The 24,876-nt window shown below is 40.0% G+C and overlaps 1 protein-coding gene across 1 annotated transcript in view; it reads right to left on the reverse strand.

The window, feature by feature from the left end:
* ADCYAP1R1 (ADCYAP receptor type I) overlaps positions 1-24,876 on the reverse strand; it is a 113,847-nt gene that overhangs the window by 68,844 nt on the left and 20,127 nt on the right. The window contains exon 2 of the mRNA XM_041488035.1: positions 16,980-17,085. Coding sequence (XP_041343969.1) covers positions 16,980-17,085 — 106 coding nt within the window. The remainder of the gene's footprint in view (positions 1-16,979; positions 17,086-24,876) is intronic.

A 24,876-nucleotide genomic window follows, 5' to 3' on the forward strand; every position in this document is an offset into this window, starting at 1 on the left:
GAGTATTTCTGATGTTTAGGTGCAGAAACACATTAGGGCAAAATGCCCAGAAAACCACAGGAAGACCCAAAATTACAGTTGTGTTAATACAAAACCTGGATAAATAGAGACAAGATGACTCCTCTTTGCTTGTCTTTGGACCAGAAGGAGTGTGATGGGTCTGGCTTTCTTTGCCTAAAGGCTGGTAGGATACAGGAAGAAATGGGAAATGGCTGCCAGGAGGACTTGACAATTTATGGTCAATTTACAGCAGCAGTAACAGCAACATAAAGAGATATGGATTAAATCTTCAACAGTGCTGGGTTAGACTTCCATAAAAGGAAGTCACTATCTCCATTGAAGGAAGAAGTATTTTGGAAATAATGTGGATTTTAAAAATATTTGTGAAAAAAAAAAAAGTCTGCACATTCTCGATTTCATATGGTTTACTCCTGTAAATAAAGAGTTAATTCTAAAAGAGCTAATAAGTTTCTCCATGTCCAAAGCTGCTATAAGTCAGAGATTAATTGATTTAGAAAATTTAGAAATGGGTTAAAACAGAAATATTAAAATAAATATATTATTATTCTTTCTCCCTCTCTTCTTATTAGAAAGAGTTAAAGATAAGTAAGAATGAAATGATTCTGTAGTCTTTCTCACAAATATGTGTGGGCAGGTAATTACCCTCCCATATGAAGTCATAAATAACTATAAAATTTGCATACAACTAATCAATATTTTTTAATTGGAATATGGAATCATTATGGAAAAGCAGAAAATAATCCTAAAGGGACCTGTGGAGTTCAGAGATCCTTCCTTGCACCCAGGCAAAAGAAACCATAACTGAAGTATCTAAAAGGAATTTGGGGAGATCTCATTGTCTGTGACTTTTTTATTAGCTGGACAAAGCATGAAAAAAAAAAAAAAAGTATGACAGGGCACAATTCTGTGTGCTTGAGTTACAAAGATCCAGAAACTTCTTTATGTTTCAGTCCCTTGAGAATTTTTGACTTACAGGGAGTCAATAATTTCAGTGTCATATATAAAGACAAGAATAAATTTCTTCCTGATATTCTATGAATGAACATGTTGTGCTATTTAGCAGATTTACAAATAAATCCTGATGCAAACCTCATTTAGATGTAAGTTTTTACAGCTGTAGGTGTGTTTTTATGCAGGTATAGAGTACAGATTTATATTTATATTTATCTTCAGATAGATTTTTCTGTCCACAGTCTATTTGAGACACAGGTAGAAGAAAAATTAGGAAGCACACAAAATCCACTCAGTTTATAACCCAAGTAAGAAATCTGACCCATGTGAGCAGGAATGCTCAGCTGCTCTAACCACACCAGTGGAAAATCTCTTTATCAGTTCCCAATCAAATGGAATAATGGGAAACAAATCAATGATTCTGGTCTGCCCAGCATGAAGACAATTATGAAATGTTCTTGCTGACTGGGAGCACTCTGTTTAAACATTCTGTTCAGCATTATTCAGTTGTGATAACACTGGGTTCTGCTGTGGGCAGTTTGCAGGTTAGCAGAGAAGGGGTGCAATTCCATTAGTCATTATTTTTTATGGCCAAAAACCTGGAGCAGACTCAAGCCCTTTCCTGTCTTGAGAATACAGATGAGACACGTTCTTAAAATACACCCAACAATCCTTCAGAGCATTTTATTAATTGTTTGTGTTCATTATTTCAATTTGGCTTTGCTCTTGGCATATGGCTTGGGCATACTCATTACACACTCCAATAATTGTTTTTTCCCCTCTAAAGCATTTCCTTGTGCATTGACTTCTGTGTCCAGTAATTTTTCCAGCCAGGTCCTGGCTGGTCACTCAGTTGCCTTTTGTTTGGGCTGTGATTTGCACTCGTGTTGTTTCACTCTTGCTCCCTTCGATTTGTTTTGCTGCAAAAGGACACAAACCAATCGATTCCAGCAGCTGTGGGAGCAGGAAATGTATGGCTTGATTACCAAAAGTGCAAGCTGCCATGGAAGTCTGAAATGGCTTTTAGGATAATCAGAAAGGCAAGGAAAAGGATCAATAAAGAAAACATCTGCAGGTGCTTGTCCTCAAGACTCAGCTATCTGCTCTTGAAGGGTGAAAATGACGTTGTTCAATCAATGTCCAACTATTTGTGAAAGGTTCCCATTTGGTTTACCAAAAAAAAAAAACACCCCAAAAAATACAACAACAAAAGCAAAAAAACCCCAAAAAACTAAGCAAAAAAACCCCATAGAAAACCAAATGAAACCTACCAGCCCCAAAAAACCAAAACAACACCCCCCAAAAAAACCCAAAAAACCAAAAAATCCCAATGAAACAAAATACCCCAAACAATCCTACAACCAAAACACCAGCCAGAAAAGCAAAACAATCTCTAAGAACACTGAAAATAAGAGGAATTCCAGGACTAGGAAGTGGAACAGGCAGCTCAGCTCTCTGAGATTATGGATACACCTTCAGTGGGACTCAGCTTGCTTATTAAGGCACCTTAATTTAAGTTTTTTAATATGCAAACTGGATGTAAATCTCTGTATCTATCAACTCTACAAGGAGTCTTGGGAGACTCACCAGCTAATTTAGCCAATAATTTAGATGTCTAGATTCCAGTGATGCAATTTTTCCCCAATGGGGGAATTTTTTCCCTAAATATGGAGCCCAGCAGAGTTCTCTTCACTGAAACACATGCCAAAAATGCCTGTTGGATTCAGTGGGAGTTGAAATGGGATTGAGAGCAGCAGAATTCCACCTGTTCTTGGTGCTGACAGCAGAACCCTTCCACTGCCAGCTGGGGATTGACTTCTCTCATTTTGGTAAAAAATGTGTTTACTTAAGGAATCATCAAAATTTTAAAGGTGCGACTTGTCAAAGATCTTTTTTAAAAAACAAGCTGATCATAGCTATAAATATATTATTAGCTGGGAAGTGAGGTTTTTTGGGTATTTCCACATGGCTTGAGGCTCAAAAATATTCCAGTTAAAACTGAAAATGCCTCTAAACTCCATGTTTACAGTGTTGTGCAAGAGACAGGTAAGTGCTTTGATGCATCTGTAAATAATTTATAAGACATGATACATTCATTGAGCTGTCAAAATCGTGAGCCTTCATGGCATCCGGGAGCAAAATTCACAAAGGAAAAAAAGAAGGAAAGAACATTTATTTGAACAGATCAATTTGAAGTCTTGTTGGCAGGTTTTCTAAATTCTATTCCTTTCTAACTGTTTTGCAGGAATAATGGTTATACTGGGAAGAAAATGGATTCCAATGTTCAACATTCCAGTTGACAGGAAATGAAGGAAAATCAGATGACAGATTGATAGGGCAGAAAGTCTTCTATCTTATTTCTGAAGTATCCTAAATTAATATGTTTTCTTAAAATAATTTAAAAAACATAGGCTGGTCAAATCAACTTTTTTCCTTTTTTATTAATTTTTCTTTTTTTCATAGGAGAGCCTACACATCCACTTTAGACAAACATTCTGCTTTCAGCCAGCTAAAGTGAGACTAATTTCACCTTTAAACCCAAGAGTGACATTGCTGAAGAATTCCTGCACCACGGAATAACTTCTTTCTGTGGTGGAACTCATATTAGAAAATGAAATCTCAAGCTGGGAAGCAGAACAGCACAGGCCAAGTTAATTTGTTTTCTTGCACACAATGCAAAATTCTCCTCTCTGGAAGGAAATATTGCCTCATATTAAGCTCTGTGATTCCCAAAATGAAATATGAGTTTTTTTCCCTCATTTCTGTTACAAAGGACAGGAAAAATCACATGACAGAGTTTTCCCTTTGTACTTCCCTGTTCCCTCCTTTTTTTTTTGAGGAATTTGGGGAAGGAATTGGACATTTTTCATTCCCTGCCTCTTTCCAGGAGCAAATTACCAGGTCCACTCTGAGCCAGCAGTGCTGGATAGCAGCTCATGGGCAATGCCAAGGATCTCCCTTCCCCACCCTCACCCTCCTTTGCACAAAAACTACAAAAAAAAAAAATACAATAAGGACTGGACCCACAGTTCCTCCTCCCTTGTTCTTCCACTGGTGGAAAAGGCCAAGAACTTTGTGGAAAAAAGTAAAGCTTAACAAGGGATCAGGGAGTTGATATTTATGGAACAATTTGGACTGGAAAGAACCTTAAGGACCATTTAACTCCAATTCCCCTGCCATGGGCACAGAATATATGAATGTGACTTTGTGCAGCTGCTTTTGAGGGTAAATAGTGCTGAATTATCTCATTTTTGCCATGCTGAGATAAGTATATAAAGAGATTTTTCTACCACTTAGCAAACAGAGCAGTTAAAGACTTGTTACAGCACTGTAACTTGCTCGTCCATCTGAAGATGATTTAACTAACTGGGCTTCAGTTTTATTTTGCTGAGGAAAAATCAATATGCAAAGCCTGTCAGAAGTCCAAATTATTACACTTATTCAGCTGCATGTATTATTGAGTAGGCAGTTCCCTGTAATGAAGTTCTTGGCTTAAGTTTGTGAGGTATATTAAGAAGTAGTGCATGTAGCACAGAAGAAGCTGCAACAAGAAATGAAATTGTACAGTTGGGCAGTTTTAAGCACTGGCCACCTCTGTGAGAATATCAGTGTGTGGTGAAGTCTCCTAAGAAAAAAAACATTTCGTGGTAAGAACAGGCTAAGAAGACTCTCTTGAGTCTTTGGTCTAACAACATTTTATTCACAGCTAGAATTTTCCAAGAGATCCTAGAGTACAGGCAAATGGAAAAAGAAGTGATTTTAAATAAAATGTCAGAATGTTCCTCCAGAAATACAAGTGCTGGTGAAGAGGTGATTCTTAAGTGGGCACAGAAAAATCTTCCAATCAAAGTTCTCAAAAGAAAGCCTCAAAATTATCAACAGAATGCAATGGGAATTTCTTCCAACCCATTTCTTGCTCCCATCCTTTTATTGTTCTCCAGCAGTGGTCTAAGTACAGACAACCATTCCTGTGAACAAAGGAAGCAGCACCTGGCAAATGTGCTTTCCAGAGTGGGATTTAATGGATCACTGACAACATCTACATTTGAATGGCCCTCAAAGTTTTTGTGGGGATAGAATGATGCCGTAAGTTTATCTGTCGTATTTTTCAGATTCTGTACTGCATTAGTGTGTGACTCTGAACTTCATATAGAGTGCTAGCAAGTTCTCCTCAAGTTTAGTCAGATAAAACAATCCTTTTCCAGCCCCAGAAGCAAGGACATCGTTGCAGCTTCAGGCCCAAATATACAAACAACAGTGAATTGAGGAGAGCAAACTGGGAGGATGGGACTGCATAACCTGAAGCTGTAATTGGACAATTAACCCCAATATGGAAATGGACCAAAACCTATAAAAGTGTGAAAACTCATGACCTGGAGTCCATCTTGTGTCCATCTTGGGTCCATCTTGGGTAGAGCCACGGCCAGGCTCTTGCACTGCCCAAGGTGTATCCTTTGAAGGCCTTTTTAATAAATCCCTACTTTATTCCTTTAACTCTGTCCAGCCTCTGTTCCAGGTCAGCCTCTTTAGGCATAGATAGGAACAGGCAGCTCTGGAGAACACTGTCCTCACTGCAAAGCAGATGTTCAAAATGCATCTCCTGAGTCACTCCCCAAAAAAGCAGCTTTTGTCCTTGGACTGGGAGGCCAGCTTTGGGGCAACAGCCAAGCTGGAAACACCAAAGGCACAGAAACCTCAAGTTCTGTGAGGAAAACTCACAGAACCCCAGAATATCCCAAGTTAGAAGGGACACACAGGGATGATGGAGTCCAGCTGCTGGCCCTGCCAGCTGTTGACAAACCAGTGTCACACACTGAGTCTCTGCTGCAGCGACTCTCATCCTTTCTGTGCTCCTGCCCAGCACAAGGCCAGAGGAGCTGGGATCCTGATTGTCATCACTCATCAGCAATAGAGAACCTCATTATAAATGGGGAGCCCTTGCATGGCACAATGGGAATGGGCAGGTATTAAAGATTTACCCTCACACCAGGGAGGATAAACATGCCCTTAACGCAGCCCAGAGTCCTAATTTCTAATTTCAGTCCTAATTTCAGTCTGTATTGGTAGATACAGTAAGCTCAAGTAGGGATCATAAACTTTTGCTGTACAGTCCTTTATTGCCTACTTATTGTCCTCTCCTTGCCTTTGGGTAATTTGACTAAAACAACCAAATTTCCTGGATGTGCTGTGCAGTAATCCTGTTTTCTCTGTTACAAACAACAGGTGCTCAGAATTATTCACTTTAGGAATAATTCTCTCTGTGTGTGTGTGTGTGCGTCTACAATCAGTCCATTTTTTTATAGCTTGGGGGTTTTTTTTGGTTTTGATTTTTTTGGGGGTTTTTTTGAGGATTTTCTTAGGAAACATGACAGCCTCTCTGGAAATGCCTATCTCTTTTCCCTGAGATTCAGAGAATCATGGATGGCTTTGGGTTGGAAGGGACCTTGAAAGATCATCTAGTCCAAATCTGCTGCAATAATCAGAGACATCTTTAACTACATCTTCAGTGTCTCACCTTCCACTCCAGTCCATGAAATCAATGTATTTATTGAAGCTTTGAAGGTAATTCCAGGGATAAAATGAAGATGTCTTTGGGCAGTGATCTGCACTTTGAAGTCCTCTATTTTCCATCACTGGTTATTCAGGGAGTCTGGGTGACTGACTTAGACTGGACATGGGGTTTTTAGGAAGCTCTTGACTCTGAGGATTTAATTTCTTTTAACAAAGGTAAGGTTTTACTGCAACCCTAGATTTTTCAAGGGACTGAGTTTCCAGTCTGGAGAGACACAAATCTTCTCAAGGCCCCATGTCAGAAAGTCTGGATGCCCTAAGGAATACAGGGATTCTTGTTTATGTGAACCTGCATCTGGTCCTAAAAATCTCCACAGCAATTCCCTATTTCTCTTGCTTCAGGAGCTTATTGGACACTAGAAATTTACAAATTAAAAAGCAATTTACAATTTTTTTTTTTACAATTTAAAAAGCAATTTACAGGCAAAGTCTAGGGTTCATCCAGGGTTCCCCTGAAATGTAATCGTTGCCAGAGAGGTGAAACCCCAAGTCCATCAGTGCTGTCTGGCTCCAAGTCTCATCCCTGGAAATAAAGATCCTAGAAACCAAACTGTGCCATTGCCTCCAGCCAGGATGGAGCTCTCTCTCACTGCTGTTTTTTTGTCAGGGACACAAACAGTCTGAAGCAGCCATAAAGCCTGGCTTCGTCAGAAAATCCAGCAGCCAGCCACAAAACAAGCCACGGGAATAGGAACAAAAGGGATTTTCACTGAATTCCATTTGAAGAGAAGATCCAGTTGTCTGACACCTGACTCACTCATTTTTACATATTGCAGTAAGGTAGAAAAATTATCAAAGAAAGGCCTCAAAATCAGGCCTGCTCTGTTAGGCTGGCCTTGTCAAGCTGGCACTTCGCAAGTTCCCATGTGAAAACAATCCTGGTGTGAACAGTTTGTTAATACAACAATCTATTTCTGGGTGAAAAACACCTAAAACCTGCATGGACATTAAATCTATGCCATGATAATCAGTGAAGAAATGTAAACAATTATGAAGAATACGTAAACAATTTAAGAATAGAGGGATTTGGTGGACAAGAAAAATACCTTTTACTAATGAACAGAGTAATTGGCAAGAAATTGGAGTCTGTAAAATGGTATGAAAAGGGAGAACATGCAGCAATAAAAAAAGCCTTTGATACATTGCTCAGTGTGTTGTTTCTGTCCATCTCTACAACATTTCTAGAAGCACAACACATGTGCAGGACCTTTAGGAAAACACAATCTCCATGCAAGGAAACTCTTTTTTTCCAGCACTGTGGAAGAGTGCAGCAGCTGCCTGCTGGGATAGAGCAGTGGTTTAAAAGGAATTGACCATCACAGATCACTAATCAATTATCACTCACTTATAATTATCAATTATCATTCACTTATAATGCAGATGACTCCTTAACAGTTTTTTGGGGATTTTTTTTTAGCTGTGGTACTACAGATATTAAAAATTCGATGAGTGCATGTTGTCACAGCTTCCAGCTGCTCATGCCTCTACAGATACTAACAGATTAAACCATCACTCATTAATTGGGTAAGTTTTATTGCTCCCCATCATTAATCTTCTAACTGCAGTGGCCTGGTAGAACATGATTGCAATTACATGTGCTGCTCACAATTGCTTGGGACAAGATAAATTAGAAAAGTACCCACGTCCCAGAAGTAAAATCAGTTGCAAAGGCATCTAAAATCAAGGAATTATGGAATGGTTTGGGTTGGAAGGGACCTTAAAGATCACCTCATTCCACCCCACCATGGGCAGGGACATTTTACACTAGACCAGGCTGCATCTACTATGCTGTGTATTTGAAAATGTTCTTTAAAAACCCCAAACCAACCAACCAAGCAAAAAATAAACAAAACACAAATGAAAAACCCCACTAAGTAAACAATAGATGAGGAAAACCCTCATGCTTTAACAACCTCTGTATAAACTGGAAAGAAACTGCTCCCTTTGCTCTAGATCATCGTGTACACCATGAACTAGATAGTCAGAGTGGTCTTCTTGATAATATTTAAGTCCGGACTGAATAAAAGAGAGGATTTAATAAACTGGATATCACCATAGAAACAAGGAACTCACAGGTGGAACTGTATAAACAATGCATATTTTATTTTTAAACACACCATGCACAAAAATCCCATTTTGTTCAATTAAGTGAGAGCTTTTCCTTCATCTTGTCTGACATAAAAACAAAGAGCCAGACAGGCAGAGAGGAAATTTCATTTTTAGCTTTTTATCTTGAATTTTATCATTTCTTTACTTCTTATCCCTAATTCAATTTAAGTACCAATACCTCTGAAACAATGTTCTGTTGAACAGAACAATATGAAATGGCCATATGTTTTCATTTTCCAAATTTGTTAATGGTTGCTATTTTTCAGCCTTAATTATTTTAACATGTAACCTGAACCTGCATTTTTCAATGACTAAACTGCTCGCAGAGAAATATTTTTATTCAATCTGGTTCCCAGAAACTCATCTTATCCGAGTCATTATCTTACCCAGCTGCCTGAACAAATTCTAATTCACCTTTCATTTTCTTTTAACTCATGTTCCTTGACTATTACAGTAGGACTTCCTGGCACTTCTGGAGATGACAAAAGTAATGGTTTTGAAAGAACCAGGTGGGAATTATCACAATGAATACAGTATGGGATGGGAACAGTAGCTCATATGCATGTTTCACAGCTAATGGTGTTTTCAGAGACGTAGTTATTAAATTCCACTACATTTCTTTCCCTTTTTTTTTTCTGAATGGAAGTCCAGCAAATGCTGAGAAGATGACTAAACTCAGATTTATCAGGAGGGCATGCAAAGGTGGCAGTCCTTGTTTAAACCACTAAAGTGTGTTCCTGTTGCCGCAGGAGATAATAGAAATTTCTGCCCCATTACAGCAATTTTTGCATCTTTTTTCTCTGAGTCATCTTCACTGACCATCCCCAGGCTGATGATCACCTGGCCTAAGCTTTAACCAGGTTAGAGTATCCATAGGGCTCAACTCATCCTCTTCTTGAATCAGGAGAGACAGAAAAAGGCCATTACAGGGAATGATTTATCCCCAAATGTCAGGAACCCAGAGCTGGAGAGGAGCAGCTCCAAGGAAGGACCCACAGCTCTACAGGGTTCAGACATTGTTTAGGTCAGAGATTTGAGGTGTCATTCATTAAAATCCAGAGAGACAAATTCCATCCCTGGAGACAAAGCAGTGAAAAAGAACTTGTAAGGTTTGAGGTGAGGATTCTTATGGCAGAGACTGAAGTAAGCATGTATCCTGTGTGCTGTGGGAAACCCACAGCAGAGCTGTGCCCAGGTGCTGCAGGACACACCTGTGGCCCTGCAAACTCCACCCCTTTGCCATGGCTTAGTTAACCATGGATGGCACACAGCTCTGAAGGCAAGGGGACACAATAGTTAGGAATGATTTTCTTGAAAAAGAAGTCTTTGCTTCCTTTTGCCAGGATCGGGATTAAATCGTGAGAAGGTATTTCATGTTGGGACTCAGATGTTCTACATCACTCTACATCAGGGTTCTGCAGCACTTCACTCTAACAAACTAAAAATGGAGCCCCATCTCTCTCTCTGCAAGGCCTTTGAAGGATCAACTGTCCATTTAAGAAATGACACCTAAATTATTTTCACTTTTAACCCAATAACCAACCACCTGTGGCTGCAATGTGGACTCTTTTATCCTGTTACACAAAACCACCCAAACCCATGGAGAAGAAGGTGAAAAAGAAGAAGAAGAAGGACCAGCCTCCACCCCAAAACCTCCATCTTGCTTTATCTATATTACTGTATTCTAAACCCTTAAACTCTGAGTTTCCCACCCTGTGATATCACACACTTCTGTTCAAACTCCACACCCACAATCCCAGTTCTGTCATTCCATTTTGGAAGCTTCTCTATGGCCCCAGATCAATGCAGTGTTCTCTTGGGGGTCAGTGCCTGGCAGCACAGAAAGTCTGGAATTCTCAGCAGCCAGGGTTCCACCAACACGATGCCAACCACACTGTGATCCCTGATGGAGAATGGTTCAGAGATTCCCAGTCTAGTGGCAATCCAGCTGGGCCTGGAAGAAAAAGCTGTAGGATGACACAAACTCTATTTCTCCCAGCACCATGAGAGCCACAATACCAAAGGAATATCCCTGCTCATCTGCTATTAATATTATGTCTAGGGTTCAATTTGGATGGCATTTGAATCCCTCTTTCCAGGAATTCTTCACCAGAAAAAATATTGTTGTACTGTTTTCCTCCCCAGGCAGAGCATCTAGGTAAATACAGCCTGGCTGCGTAATAAAGAGGGATGAGAGAGAAACATCCTGGAGGCTTTTCCAAGAAATGTCGTGGTTCATTCATTTGAGGTTTGTCCTGTCTGCAGCTGTGTCTAGCAAAAAACCTTTCCTTAAATCATTCCAAGGCAGTTTGACTGTGACACCTTTCTTTCCCCTTGCTAAGCTGATCCTGAACTTTTCCAATGGCAATGCACTTCCAGGCTTTCAGCCTCACTGATGTGACTGAATTCACAGTAGGTCAGAATCAGCCATTTTAGCTCCAGCTGCTCCATTTAAGGAAAAAAATTCTTTATGGAGCCAGAAGCTTGGTTTGTGCCTGGAAAATGAAGATTTTGGTCATTATCACCAACAGAATTCTTTCAACCCAACTTCAGACCTCCACAATGATTGTGTTAATAGGCAAAGCACAAAAATGGGCATTTATCATACAACCTTCTCAGCAGAAGGTGGATGCAAAAATAGGGCAAGTGGAAGTTCTGTAAGTATTTGTGTCAGGGACTTCCAAGTTCTGTTTTTGACCTTGACTATAAATGCAGTTTCAGTAGCTAGCACTGATAAAGATCTCTTTACTTTATAAACCCATATTGAGGTGACATGAATTCATCCACTCACTCTATCAGGTGAACAAACTTTTAGAATCCTAGAATGGTTTGGGTTGGAAGGGACCTTGAAGTTCATCCAGTTCCCAGCCCCTGCCATGGGGACACCTTCCACTATCCCAAACTGCTCAAATCCCCATCCAGCCTGGCCTTGGACACTCCCAGGGATCCAGGGATTGCCACAGCTGCTCTGGGCACCCTGTGCCAGGGCCTCACCACCCTCACAGGGAAGAATTTCCTCCCAATATTTAATCTAAATCTCCCCTTTTTCACTTTAAACTATTCCCCCTTTCCCAAAAACATCTAAAAAGTATGATGATGAAGTCAGAGAAATTCAGCAAATAGTTAAAAAATGAATCAATGCTTGGAACACAGAGATAAGTGAAGCACTTTTCCTTGCATTTGCCCGAGAAAAAGCAAAGTTTGATCACAGCTTGGGTCCCAAAGGGTGCACAAGAGACTTGTTCAGACAAAGGCTCTACAGAATGGATACCAGAAATAAGCACAGACCCCGTGTCTGTCATCACATGCCCCTGGCTTCTCCCTTGAACTTCCTCCTTGTTCCTACCAGCTCCAATATGAACTTAGTAGAAGTCACATGGATAAATCCCTCAGTGCCCAAAAAAAGCATCTTTGACCAAGGGGAGATGTATCCATAGATATCAAAGCTATCTAGGTCTGTATTCTACTTTAAAAGGAGCCACAGAGAAAACTTTCAGGTTGTAGAGACATTTTCTTATCTATGCCCTTCCAACTCTAGGAATTCATCAGCTTGGATTCAATCCTAGTCCTGTTGTTCTTGGGCACAGCTGCTTCAGTAAGGGAGACACAGTGAAGTAATGTCTTCCCAGTGGTGCCAGGGGAAATAACAGCAGATAATTCAAAGGCTCTGAGAGAACAAGAGGCTGATGAGGCACTCAATAAAAAATGTGAAACTGAAAAAAAAACCTGCTCCATCATCTTCGTGTGATGGAAACATAATTCAAAATCTCTCCTTGCATCACAACACTGCTTCCTAATTACCATCTCCTACCCCCTGGTGCCCTTACCAGTTGCTTTCCTGTTGATTTACAGGGTAACTTTTAACAAGGATTCAATGTGATTCCTTGCAGGAACCATCACATCCCTTCAAATCCTCCTTTCCTTTCAATTCTTTGACATGCCTGGGAATGTTGCTTCCTCTCTACATTTTTCAGAGGAAGGACAGGAGGAGTGGGACTGGAAAACAACAGATGATGGAGTTCTGAAGTTAAAGATTGGTTTGACAGTGAGTCATGAATCACATAATCACCAACGAGGCCTCATCACTTTTTCTATTCAAATTCTTGTGCTGAGTTCAGTTTTGTCACTCCTTGGCTCATTCCAGGTTAGAGCATTTTAAGCACTTTGAACACTAAATTGTAAACACATATCTGCAAATCACTCAAGGAACTCTCCCATGATTTGAGAGAGGGACACACTCAAGGAACAAATCTGGAATATCTGGATCCAACAGTGGAAAGCAAGACAGGGAAAAGGCTGGGAAAAGTACTTTATGCCAATCTATGGTTCTCCATTTCATCAGCAGGGCTTTTTCCATCACAATGCAGATTTTTGGGGTAATCCAGACCTCCAGCATGACCTACTCAATATAACAAAGACAGAAGCTAAAGGTGGGGTATTTCTGATCAAATGTAGACACCTAAATGTGATTATTTACAGCTGACACGGTCAGCTTTTATTCCATGTGTCCAGAGAGAAAAAATAGACATCATCTAACCTCTGTTGAGGATGAAATAAATTATGTCTCAGCTCTGCCTGGTAGACCTCCAGAGCTACAAACTGAGGAAGGTGACTTGCCCATTGGTAGTGCAGATGCAATTGCAGGTATCAACATTTAATTAGATAAATCCCTTGCTAAATGCACCTAACCCAGGAAACTGTCATTAATTCTGAGTAACTCCTGTATCAGTCTTTCCTAGCCCCAGGGTTGGGAACAGGTCAGAAGAGTCTGGATGGGAGAAATATAAATAAAAATGGGTTGCATATGGATCAGCAGTGAGATTTATCAGTTCTGATCTGCAGAAAATATCTGGAGGGCTGGTGAGAGCTAGAAGAGGGTCCAGCACAAACTGGGGCAGCTCCACAGTAGGACAGGGATAAAAACTCAAACCAAGGAAATTGGAAACACTGATGTAAGAAATAGCCTGGCACCACTGCCTGGGGAAGTTGAGTATGAAGTAATCACTGCTCTCCTTCCTCTCTTGTCTGCCTTTGGCTTTCATTACTCCCCTTTATCAGTTTATTCCTCCTCCGGAGCAAGGGAGTCAGATTCTGGGTCCTGCTGAGATTTCATTTCCTTCAAATTCTCTTTTCCATTCAGGCTGTTAGTGATGACTGAACGGGAATGGACACATAGGGTCAGTGCATGCCCCCTATTTCATCTCATATAAAGTTTTCTAAAGAATTTAAAGCATTTAAGAGGAAGAATCCGTCATAAAACTAATGGAAAAAAAAATAAACCAAACAGAAAATCTCAAGACAATCATTGCCTCTGAAGCATTAAAGGCATGGCCCAGCAGCAGAAGGAGAGGAAACTGCTGTGAAGAATAAAGAAATAATGAGCAGAACATCTGGGCATGAGAGGTAGAGTGGGAGAGAAAGGAGGAAACATCAGAAACCCCATTTGGTCGATGTTTGTGTTCACTGAACACAGCAAGGGGGTAAAGCAAAGGCAGCAGAGCTGAATTCTTGCAAAATGTAGGAACCAGAAGTTGTTGTTCCTCTCTTGCAACCCAAGGATTGGGCTTCCCGTGCAGAGAATCACCAGCACAGAAAACAAAGTCCCTAAAGAGCAGAGACTTTACCACTGGCACATTTTGCACCACGGTGGCACCTTGGAGAAGCACCCTAATATTTTATAACATTGTTCTAGATCCTGTAGAAATACAGACTACAAGGACTGTTCATGTCCCAGACTCTCTTTGTGTCACCTGCCATAATAGGTGGATTTTTCTTTTAAGTCAGAGTAACTTGACCATCTTCACAAGCACGTACAGACTTCCTAAAAATTCATGATCCTATCTCAGACCTTGCAGCTCCACTGAGGAGAAATAAACTCTCGAAAATTTTATACATTGAATTTTTCTTTGGGAATTTTCATGCAGGAATAGTCAAAGAGGTAATTTGTTCAGAGGTGCTTCTCCTCTGAATAAACAGAATTTTGTTCACCAGTCAGGAGGTGAACAAAAAAAAAAAAATCTCCCTTATTTCAGCTGTTCCTGAAAAGCAAGGGAGTTATTCCCTATATTTCTCTTTCTTTGAAAGAAAGCTGATAACATTTTTCCACTGTCATCATTCAGTCTTAGTGCTGAATATAAAAAAATATATGGGGCAATTTTCATTTTTCCCAAATAAAAAAATAATTTGTGTGCAGCAGGAGAAATTCAAGAGGAATCAACACTCTGCACTTATAGCTGCTTAATTTCTGGAGGGTTACTGCATCTCCAGGGAGTTTTGTGGTGAAATATCTCCCACAAATTCAACCAGTAAGAAAATGGTAGAATTTTGTTGATATCCTCCTATTAAGGAGATCAAGCTTTGTTGAGAATGAGGATGGCAGGATCTGGCTTGAAATAAGTATCATGAAATAATGAAAGGTGAGTCAAAGGTCGGGACTTAGAGTGAAATGCTGTAGACCCAGAGGTGAAATGAAATACATTTAAAACATGTCTACAAAAAATTTAGAAAAATAAATTAAAATGCAGAGAAAAAGGCCAGCAAGCAGGATCCAAGGAATGAAAGGGCTTTCAAACAAGAAATACACCAGAATCCTCCAGTGGAAGATTCATCTCATGGAGGGAATAAGTTTTTTGTTTTACTCTAAGCCACGTCAGCTGTGGAACTCGTTGCCACAGGATGTGGGGAACAACTAAAAGATGCTCAATGAGCCTGGGAAAATCTTCCCAGTGATTCAGCCTGCAAATACTGGGGGAGCAGAACAGGGAGCAGCTGGGTTCTGCTCGGAGTGAGAGCCTGAAAGGATCCACTCCCTTCCTGCCTGAGTGGGTGATACAATTTCATCACATTGAGATGCAAAAGCCTTTTCCAATGGCTCTGGGCTTCCTCCATCCCTGAGCTGTGTCCTTTCCATTTGGAACAGGCAGGAAGAGGAGCTCTGTGTGAATAGTCCCCAGCTGTCAGGGTTATTCTGGATTTGGGTGATAAAGAAATAAAAGCCGGCTGGTGAAATGGTCTCTTCTCACCTGGGGAGTTCTATGAATTCCTGAATCCAAGCAATAGCCATTGCATAAAGCATAAGGAATAGGTCTCATGATCAGCTTCTGGCACCATTCTGAGGGTAGGAGGCAAGAAAAAGGCTTTTTTCCCCCTTTTTTCCTTGCTCATGCCACTTCTGGACCAGGGAAAAGTTGGGAAGCTCTTCTGTAGAGTACGAAGAGGGTGTCAAAAACACATCCCTGGGGGTGGAATGAACTGCCCGGGGTACACTGAGCTTTCCTCACTTCCACCACACCCCACAGTTCCTCTGCCCAGAGCTGGGCAGCAGAACAGAAATGAATTTATGCGTGAGAAGAATAGCAGGACCCTGATGGAAACCCTCCTTCCTGGTGGAAATACTCCCAGCAGCTAAAATGCAGGAATGGGCTGCTTTAGAGGACACTGACAACACAGACACCTGCATTCTGACCTCCTGTGCTCCTGCACTAAAATGTGCTGCGAGGAAAAGGGGAGACAAAGCTCCCCTCTTTTATCACACACAACGTGTTTTATCAGCTTTTCTCTGCGGTTTTATCAATTCCAGTCACAGCAGAAGCAGTTTGGACAGGGCTCAGTAAATGGACCCTGATTTCCAATTAGTTTCTTTGTCATTCTTTGCCCTTCTGTGCTTGGTGCTGGCCACAGGCGGCTCCTGCTGCAGCCAGGAGGAAATAGGACAGGATATTAAACTATAAATTTCTTTGCTCACTGCCTCAGTTTCTTATCTCAGCAAAAGCACGAGTATCCTTCATCAAGATTACAGACACCACAAGGATAATCCCTGCAAAGGGCCTCAGATCATGCAAGAGGTACCCAAATTATTGCTGAGGTGAGGAAGGAAAACGAGCTGCTGCTCCAGAGCAGCACTTTGTGTCACACCCTGTCCCCAAAGCTGCTGTCATAAAGGCAAAAATCATCCAGGCATCCTTTCTTTTTAATCTACTCCTTTTTTATTGTGTCACATCCTGTCCCCAAAGCTGCTGTCATAAAGGCAAAAATCATCCAATTTCTTCTTAATCTACTCCTTTTTTTTATTATTAGTTTTGCAGATATATTGTAACCTTAAGTAAAGAAACAAATTCCTGACCTCTGATAATAACCAGGAATGGTTCTTATGCACCCCCACTGATTGAATTTTTGGTTTTAATTTCCCCAAGCTCATTCAGCAGCAGTGATGCTCCTCTCACCACAAAGTGTTTGCTTTGACAGAGCTGAAAACCCCTCCAGGCATCCCAGGGAATGGTGAAAACCACTTTAAATGGTCAGCTCAACGTGCAGGGACTGAAACTCACCCGGAGAAGAGTCATTGAGAGGGTTCAGGGCCGTGGCCCTCCGGATCTTCTCCAGACAAGTCTCTTGCTCCTTTTTAATGATGCAGTTGGAATGGGTTGCTGCAACCTGAAATATGGGGGAAAACGAGTAAATAAAAAACCCAGTTACAGAAATAAATCAGTTACTGAGGTGAGCAGGAAGTGTCAGTAAGTTTTAAGAACCCATTGCAAGAAAAAAAAAAAAAGAAGAAAGAAAAATATCATTTAAAGTTGAGAAAAAAACTGTAACAAACTTCATTTTCTTTCCCTTTTTTCTTCTTTACTTTTACTCCTTTTTTTTTTTTTTCTAGCAGATCTAAGGCCTAATTCAGTAATTAAAATTCTCATAAATTATTTGGGGGTTTTATATTGTTCTCCCTGTCAAAACATGATTTCTAATATGTTTGTTTTATTTTACTGAATTCCTTCTTCACATAAAGCTGAACAAGGCTGTCTCTAAATAAATAAATAAAAATAAAAATAATTTAAAGAAGAATTGGGAATATATGTTGGCTTGGCTTGATCTTCCACCAGTTTCTTATGAGTCTTTGCACAATTCATTAAAATCTCTCTGGAATCTAAACCAAATTAAAAGCTGTTTCTCTTATTCTGTCACCCTGTTAACTCCACAGTGTTACCTTTATTTATTTCCAGAGAACTCAAGGCAAATTCTTTTGTCAAAAATAATACAATGTCAAATAAATCAGGTTGACTTGATCCAAGTATTTTCTTTTTTTTTTTTTTCTGTTTTCTATCTTTAACTCTCTAGTACAGCCAAGTACAAGAAAAAAGTAAAGGGGGAAAAAAGGAAGGGAATAAAAAAATTCCTTTATGAGAGGAACATTGCAGCCAACACAATCCAGGCAATCCCAAAGCAGCAGCAAAATAAGGATGCGACCCATTTCTGGAAATCAATACAGGACTTCAATCCTGTAGCAGACAGTGGCCAGGGAATATCAGTTAAAGGAGAATAAAACCTCAGATTTCATGAGATCACTTTACAGGGGCACGGCTGAAGTTCAAATCCCACCCAGTGGAAAACACCATGAAAATCAGTGCCCTGGCTGAGGGTGATTTGTTGGATTATTCCCTTTTTTGACCCAGAGCTGGGGCAACTGAGAGGTGTTTTTAAAACTTTTATTCCATTTTCATTGTCATGAGAAGGGTGAGACAATACAGATGTTATCATTCACACCATCACAATCAGAATTACAACTTGCAAATTAATATATTTTTTTAAAACACTTTTAACATAAATACATTCCCACAAGAATTACTAATACTTCACAACAAAAACAAGACTTTCTAATTATAAACAAAGACAGTAATAAAATTCTTAGACTTTCAGTTTTTCCAACTGTCATCTCAACAAATTATAATGAAGAGCTGATAATTTCAGCTCTTACTTACAAGACTCCAAAAATAATTCAACCAAATACAACAATAACTATTACTACTGCATTACCAATAAATATAAATAAATAAGTTATATACCCAAAAATACCTTGTAAAAACGTTAACCCAATACCTAATGTCCTTTAGATAAAATGTAGCAGCAATCAACAAACAAATCTAACAGACATTCTAACACACTTTAGTAAAACAATTCATATTACAAGTATACTAAACAAAAAACCAAACATCACTATAATTTCTCAATAAATTAAAATTTAGTAACACACAAAATACTCTCACAAAAAATTAAAAAGCTACCTTATATCTACAAAAAAAAAATTCATAATTACTGTTACAAATCCCTCAAAAAAAACAACAAGCATCCATCCCTTCATAATATAAAAACCCACCACGATATTAAAAAAAATAGTATTAAAAAAAAGTATTATCCCAATAGAAAACAAAAATAAAAGTGATTTTTTTATAAATACTTTTATAATAACTTGGTTCCAGTGGTTCACTGGAGCACTTTTGGTATTTTATTTTCCATCCCATTTCCTTCACTCTTGACTAAGGAAAACCACAGAGGAAGTGGTGTGGGACCTGCTTTCCTTTATCTGCTAAGCAAACAGGGACAGAAATCCCCAAATTTAATAAACTCTGGGTTCTTTTGGAGCCCCCTGTGCACAGTTCAGCTTTCCTTCCCTCACATCCCAGGGAATGAACAGTTTGGATCAGGGATGCACCACCCAACAAAACCGGAGAGCAAATCTCATGGTGAAATCCTTTCAGCAGCTGAAGTGGCTTATAAAAAACAGGGAGAGGAACTTCTGCACAGGCAGATAGCCACAGGAGAAGAGGAATGGTTTTAAAATAAAAAAGGGGAGATTCAGATCAAGACGTAGGAAGGAATTCTTCCCTGTGAGGGTGGCAACCTGGCACAGGTTCCCAGAGAAGTTGTGGCTGTCCCTGGATCCCTGGAAGTGTCCAAGGCCAGGCTGGATGGGGCTTGGAGCAGCCTGGGATGGTGGAAGGTGTCCCTGCCCATGGCAGGGGGTGGAATAAGATTTATCTGCAAGATCCTTTCTAACCCACACCGTTCAGTGACTCTCTAATAATCCAGTTTGATGGTGCTTGTGTTGTGCTTTTGTTTGTGTGATGATGCTCTGAACCATCTGCACACTTTTTCTTTTTTTTTTTTGGAAATGTTAAAAGCCACCACTGCTATTTCAAGGATGGAGAGGGTTTCCTGATGAACTCTCCTGGAAAGTTTTCCTCGCCATTTGTAGGAACTCATAATGCTGCACAGTTTCATCATCTCCAAGATCCCAGTAATAAATTTCAGCCTTTTTCCCCCAGGGGACACACCAGGCACAACCATATTAGATTTGTTTGTCTTCAAAACAAACACAGTTCTGTTTTAAGGGCTCCCAAGTGCCTGGAAAAGATAAATTGTCACAGATCTCCAGGATCTCCCAAGAACAGAAGGGCTTTTGCTACATCATCCCCTAAGCATCCCCAAAGATAGAGAAAACTGCACTGGCTGTTCTTAGAATATATTAAATAAATATATTAAATAAATATATTAAATAAATATTCAAGTTCTTAGAATATATTAAAAAAAAAAAAAGGGAAATAGCAAGAAAAACAGAGTTCTGCTGTTAGTGAAGGTTCACCCTCCACAGTTGCCCAGCTCTGGAGCATCCAGGGGTTGTCTCAAAACACAAATGTGGCAGTTCCTATGCAGTTCACCAGGTACAGACAAGAAAATCGATCATTTTGTAATAATAGTTATTATTATTACTATTGTTAACAATAATAATAATAATAATAATAATAATAATAATAATAATAATAATGCATTGTCTATGCAAGCAGGATGTGACTAAAAAGGAAATATTTCTTCACACACTTCCTGTTAATTTGCAGAACTCTTCAGCTTGAAATTGTGGATGATCAGTGCCACACATAGATGGATATATTTATCCAAAGTCCATCAAATGATGGAGGCTAGTGAGACACCAGAACAGGTTATTCCAGGTTATCCAGCTGCCCCTGGATCCCTGGAAGTGTCCAAGGCCAGGCTGGACAGGGCTTGGAGCAATCTGGGATAGTGGAAGGTGTCCCTGCCATGGCAGGATGAGCTTTCAGGTCGCTTCCAACCCAAACCATCCTATGATTGAACTCTAGATTATTAAGAAACCCACCATGCCCCTGTTCTCTGACAGATTTGATAAGAAAATTTTGGTTCAATCTACAGTAAAAAGACAAAAAAAGTGTGATTTATCCTTACTTTCTTTTGGTATCTTCTTTGCTAGAGGTGAATAAAAGTCAGGACATGACTGATTGTAAAGAAAGCCAAGGGTTTAAAGCTCAGACTTTACTGTTCTCCTTGCAGACTGGCACATCTAGTCAGAGGTCTCTAACTAAACTGATTAAATTTAGTCAACTGGATCCCAGTAAGTCTGGCTTAGGAGGCTCAGGTGTGGACAGAGAGAGCCACGTGCTTCTCCTGTCCCTGCAGCTTTCCTCCAGATTCACTCTTGCCGCATTTTCTGACATGATTTCCCATCACCATCTTTGTGCCATTTCGTAGCACTCCATCAACAGGTTTAAAAAAATTAATTCTGGGAAACGTGGAAACCAAACCAGAAAGCAAAGGAAAGGAGGAAGCATCAACCTCGGTGTCAGAGGAGAGAACAGGAGCTGCCTGCCATCCCTGCTGACAAGCAATTCTGTATCTGGGAAAATCAAAAAGGCTTGAATTGTTCATAACAAAAGGCATTATTATTGCTGCTTTAATTGAAGGGATGGCACCACAAAAACCTATTTATTGCTCAGATAAATATCAGTCTCAGAGGCCATGAGATTTTAGAGGAGCAAGCAGTCAGCCATAGTAGTCACAAGTTCTCTGTTACAAGACAATGTAGAACTTTCTAACCCAATGGACAGTTTATTTTGCTTTTCTAACCCATCACCTTAATTTTGCTGTACTGCAGATAATTTCATCTAATGGGCTACTATCACACTTACATGAGCTTCTATTACAGCCTCTGAACTCTTAGCTTACTCTATACACCCACATTACTACATTATAAATCCTTCACCATCTTATTAATACATTTTTTAACTTACTGAAGGCATATTGTTACTTACAACTACAGAAACATAAGTTTATGATTTTCCTGCTTTATGTCTGTGTACTGTATTTTTATACTAATCCACGCTTCTTATAAGACTACAAATCAAACCCTCCCACGCCTGTGGAAGTTTCTGTTTTTCCATTCCCACAAAAAGATTTGTCTGTTGAATGCAGAGATGCTTTAATGTCATCATGTTTTCCTGAAAGGATCCAGGGGTTTGATGTTTCTCCACTGGCCATGGAGTGGCAGAACCTTTAATCTGCCAAGTCAGGCTTCAGCAAGTGAAGGCAGAGCCCAATTCCAATGGCAGTGCAAGCCTGAGCTCCAGGCTTTGAGATCCCATTTCTTCTGCCTCGAGGACATTTGCAATTTCCTGTGCTCAGCATAGACAGCCTGGTCTCAGTTTCCCAGAAGAGATCAGTGATATGTGCAGTTAAAGAATGTTTTGACACGTACCAGAAAAAATCAAGAATCCAAGTCGATAGTGCATGAAATTCACAGGTCTTTGAAAAATTTATTACTCTCAATGAAGTGAAAGACTCTGACTCACATCAGTTTAGAAAATGTGTATATTCATTTAGATACAGAGACAGTAAAAGACAGTCAATATCTGTTTGTTTCTGAGAGAACACAAGAAGCTGGCAGGACATGTAGAGGTACAACAAATTCAGAGCAGTCATTTCCCTCACGTGGTTTTTATTAAGGTGGCCACCACAAATATAAACTGGTATGTGCTTTGTGCAAATTCCAGTACTTAACTCTTTGCTGTTCCCTTAACTTATGGTAAAATTAATAACAATCATGTTATATTACAACTTACATATTTACAATAAATCTGGTAGATATAATTATATTTTTCATATATATTTATATAATATAGATTTGGTCTATATAATTTTATATACACACCCACCATGCAGAACAGTCCAGCCAAAGAAACCTGAACTGTCTTTGACTACATTCAGTTATTCACAAAACACCATTTTTCTCATTTTGCTCATTTGATCTGATGGCCTCAGGTCAAATGCAGTGTTCTCTTGGGAGTCAGAGTCTGTCACCACAGAAAGTCTGAAATTCTCAGCAACCAGATCTGACTACATTCAGTTATTCAAAAAACATAATTTTGCTCATTTTGTTCTCAGTAAGAATATTCACAACTGCTATAAATCTTGATTTCTCTACATGAGTTTACTCAGAACTGAGATGTCCCCAGCATGCCTGAGAACCTTCAGGATAAAAAAATCTGCTTTGAAGTCCTAGTGATGATGTGATGGTGAGATGGGAATTCACTTGGCATTTCTATAAAGATCAGATCAAACATGGCAATTCAGTACCACTAGCTGTTCTTTCCTCTTCTGCATTTTTGTGTTAAGTCTGTAAAGTCCTGATTTTTTTTTTCCTTTTTTTTTATTTTTAAGTAAATGGGAACATTTCTACTCAATTCAGCATATGCCATATCAGGCACTGTGGCAATGAGAGGGGTAATGAGGGGACAGATAAGAATCAAAAACAACAGCAAATCTTCATTAAATCTTTCATGGTCATGGTTTTACATCAACACAAAGATGAATTAGAGTGTGATTCAACTTTTGCCTAAGTGTTGTTCCCAAAATAATGCAAGAGAGGAGTTTAATCCACAAGGTAGATGAGATCACTCACTTCAAGCTGAATTACACACATTTTACTAATTCTATTATGACTTCCAGTATTGAAAAGTTAGCTTCAAAAAATGACAAATTGTTCCGTGAGCATTGCCAAAAGAGGCTCACTTTGTCATGGAAACAACACCGTTGAGTCCCTGTTCCCACCAAGCAATGATTCAACTGGTCACACCAGGGCCAAGACTTGCAAAAAGCTCTGTTAAAAATAGAGGGGTTTGGGAAGGAGCTCTGACTATCTGGATATTTTTCCAGAACTGATTTGCATCATTGCTGGGCCCCACAGCACTGGCTTGGCAGCCCAACAGGTTGTTGTCCCCAGAAATGTCTCAGGTTTGCCACTTGATTGCGTTTTTTTTGCCTTCTTGTGCAAATGTGGGAATCTGTAAAATCAGAAGGTTTTGGGAAAGCTGCTAAAGGCAAGCCTCAGAGACAGCAGAACTGTGATTGGAGCTAAGCAGCAGCCATAAGATTGGTCAGCAGAAAAATTATATAAGAAGTAGAAAAGTAGGCACAAATACAATGGTCTGCATTAATGGTCTATTAATGCATGTCTAGAATAACTCCCTAAGCTGCAAAGGTACATGTGCTTATAGTGATTGGATGGAATTACTGTCAATGTGCTTTTGCTTTGTGTGATTGGCCAAAAAACTTTTAAAGTGAGTTGTAACATTGAGTTCTTTGTCTGCTGCCTGGGATGTGAGCTGCTGGCATCTTCCCGTTGTCATAACCATGGAATGAGACTGATACTGGAAAATAAAACAGCTTGAGATGCATTCCCCAGCAGTCCCATCCTGTTCATGATTTGTACATAAACCCCAGCCAGTGATATGCAAATGGCATCCAAACTGCTGTGATTTCAGAACACTCCACATTGCGTGAAAGGGCAAAGCCCTTGGGAGCTCCTTCAACCCCAGCCACAAATGTACAATCTGCAGCAGAGCTTGGACACCACGCTTTAAACAAATTGTGCAGGAAAAAAAAAAATACCCACCAGCAGAACACACTGCCAGGAAAAGGCATTGATCCCTTTCCAAGTGGCTGATGGAAATCAAGATCTGTGTACCTTCTGCCACTCCTGGAGAGAGGCACATCCCGCTGCAGGTTGGAAAATAGCAGCAGCACAATCAACAGCACCCTTCTCTCAGTGGATGCTTTCTAATGTGAATGCTGCACAAAAGATGTTGTTACACAACATGGGGTAAAACTATTATGGAGTTTGCCTGAACTGGCTTTTTGTAGTATCATAGAATTATGGGATGGCTTGGGTTGGGAGGGACCTTAGAGATATTTTCCTAATTTTCCTGCCATGGGCAGGGACACCTTCCACCATCCCAGGCTGCTCCAAGCCCCATCCAGCCTGGCCTTGGACACTTTCAGGGATCCAGGGGCAGCCACAGCTGCTCTGGGCACCTGTGTCAGGGCCTGCCCACCCTCACAGGGAACAATTATTTCCCAATATTCAATCTAAACCTCCTCCCTTTTAGTTTGAAGCCATTTCCCTTTGTCCTGTCACCACGTGTTCCTGTAAATAACCTCTTTATAGCTTTTTGCAAGCTCCCTTATCTTGGAAATCAGCTGTAAATCTCCTCTGTGAGTGTTGTGAAGCATTCTCAGGACAGCTGAGGACTTCCATGGGAAGTGTCATCTTGGATTGAACCATCATATCCCTTCACCCTATCT

The sequence above is a fragment of the Pyrgilauda ruficollis genome, unplaced genomic scaffold (genome assembly GCF_017590135.1).
Source record: "Pyrgilauda ruficollis isolate IOZ18807 unplaced genomic scaffold, ASM1759013v1 scaffold12, whole genome shotgun sequence".
In the NCBI taxonomy this organism is placed as follows: domain Eukaryota; kingdom Metazoa; phylum Chordata; class Aves; order Passeriformes; family Passeridae; genus Pyrgilauda; species Pyrgilauda ruficollis.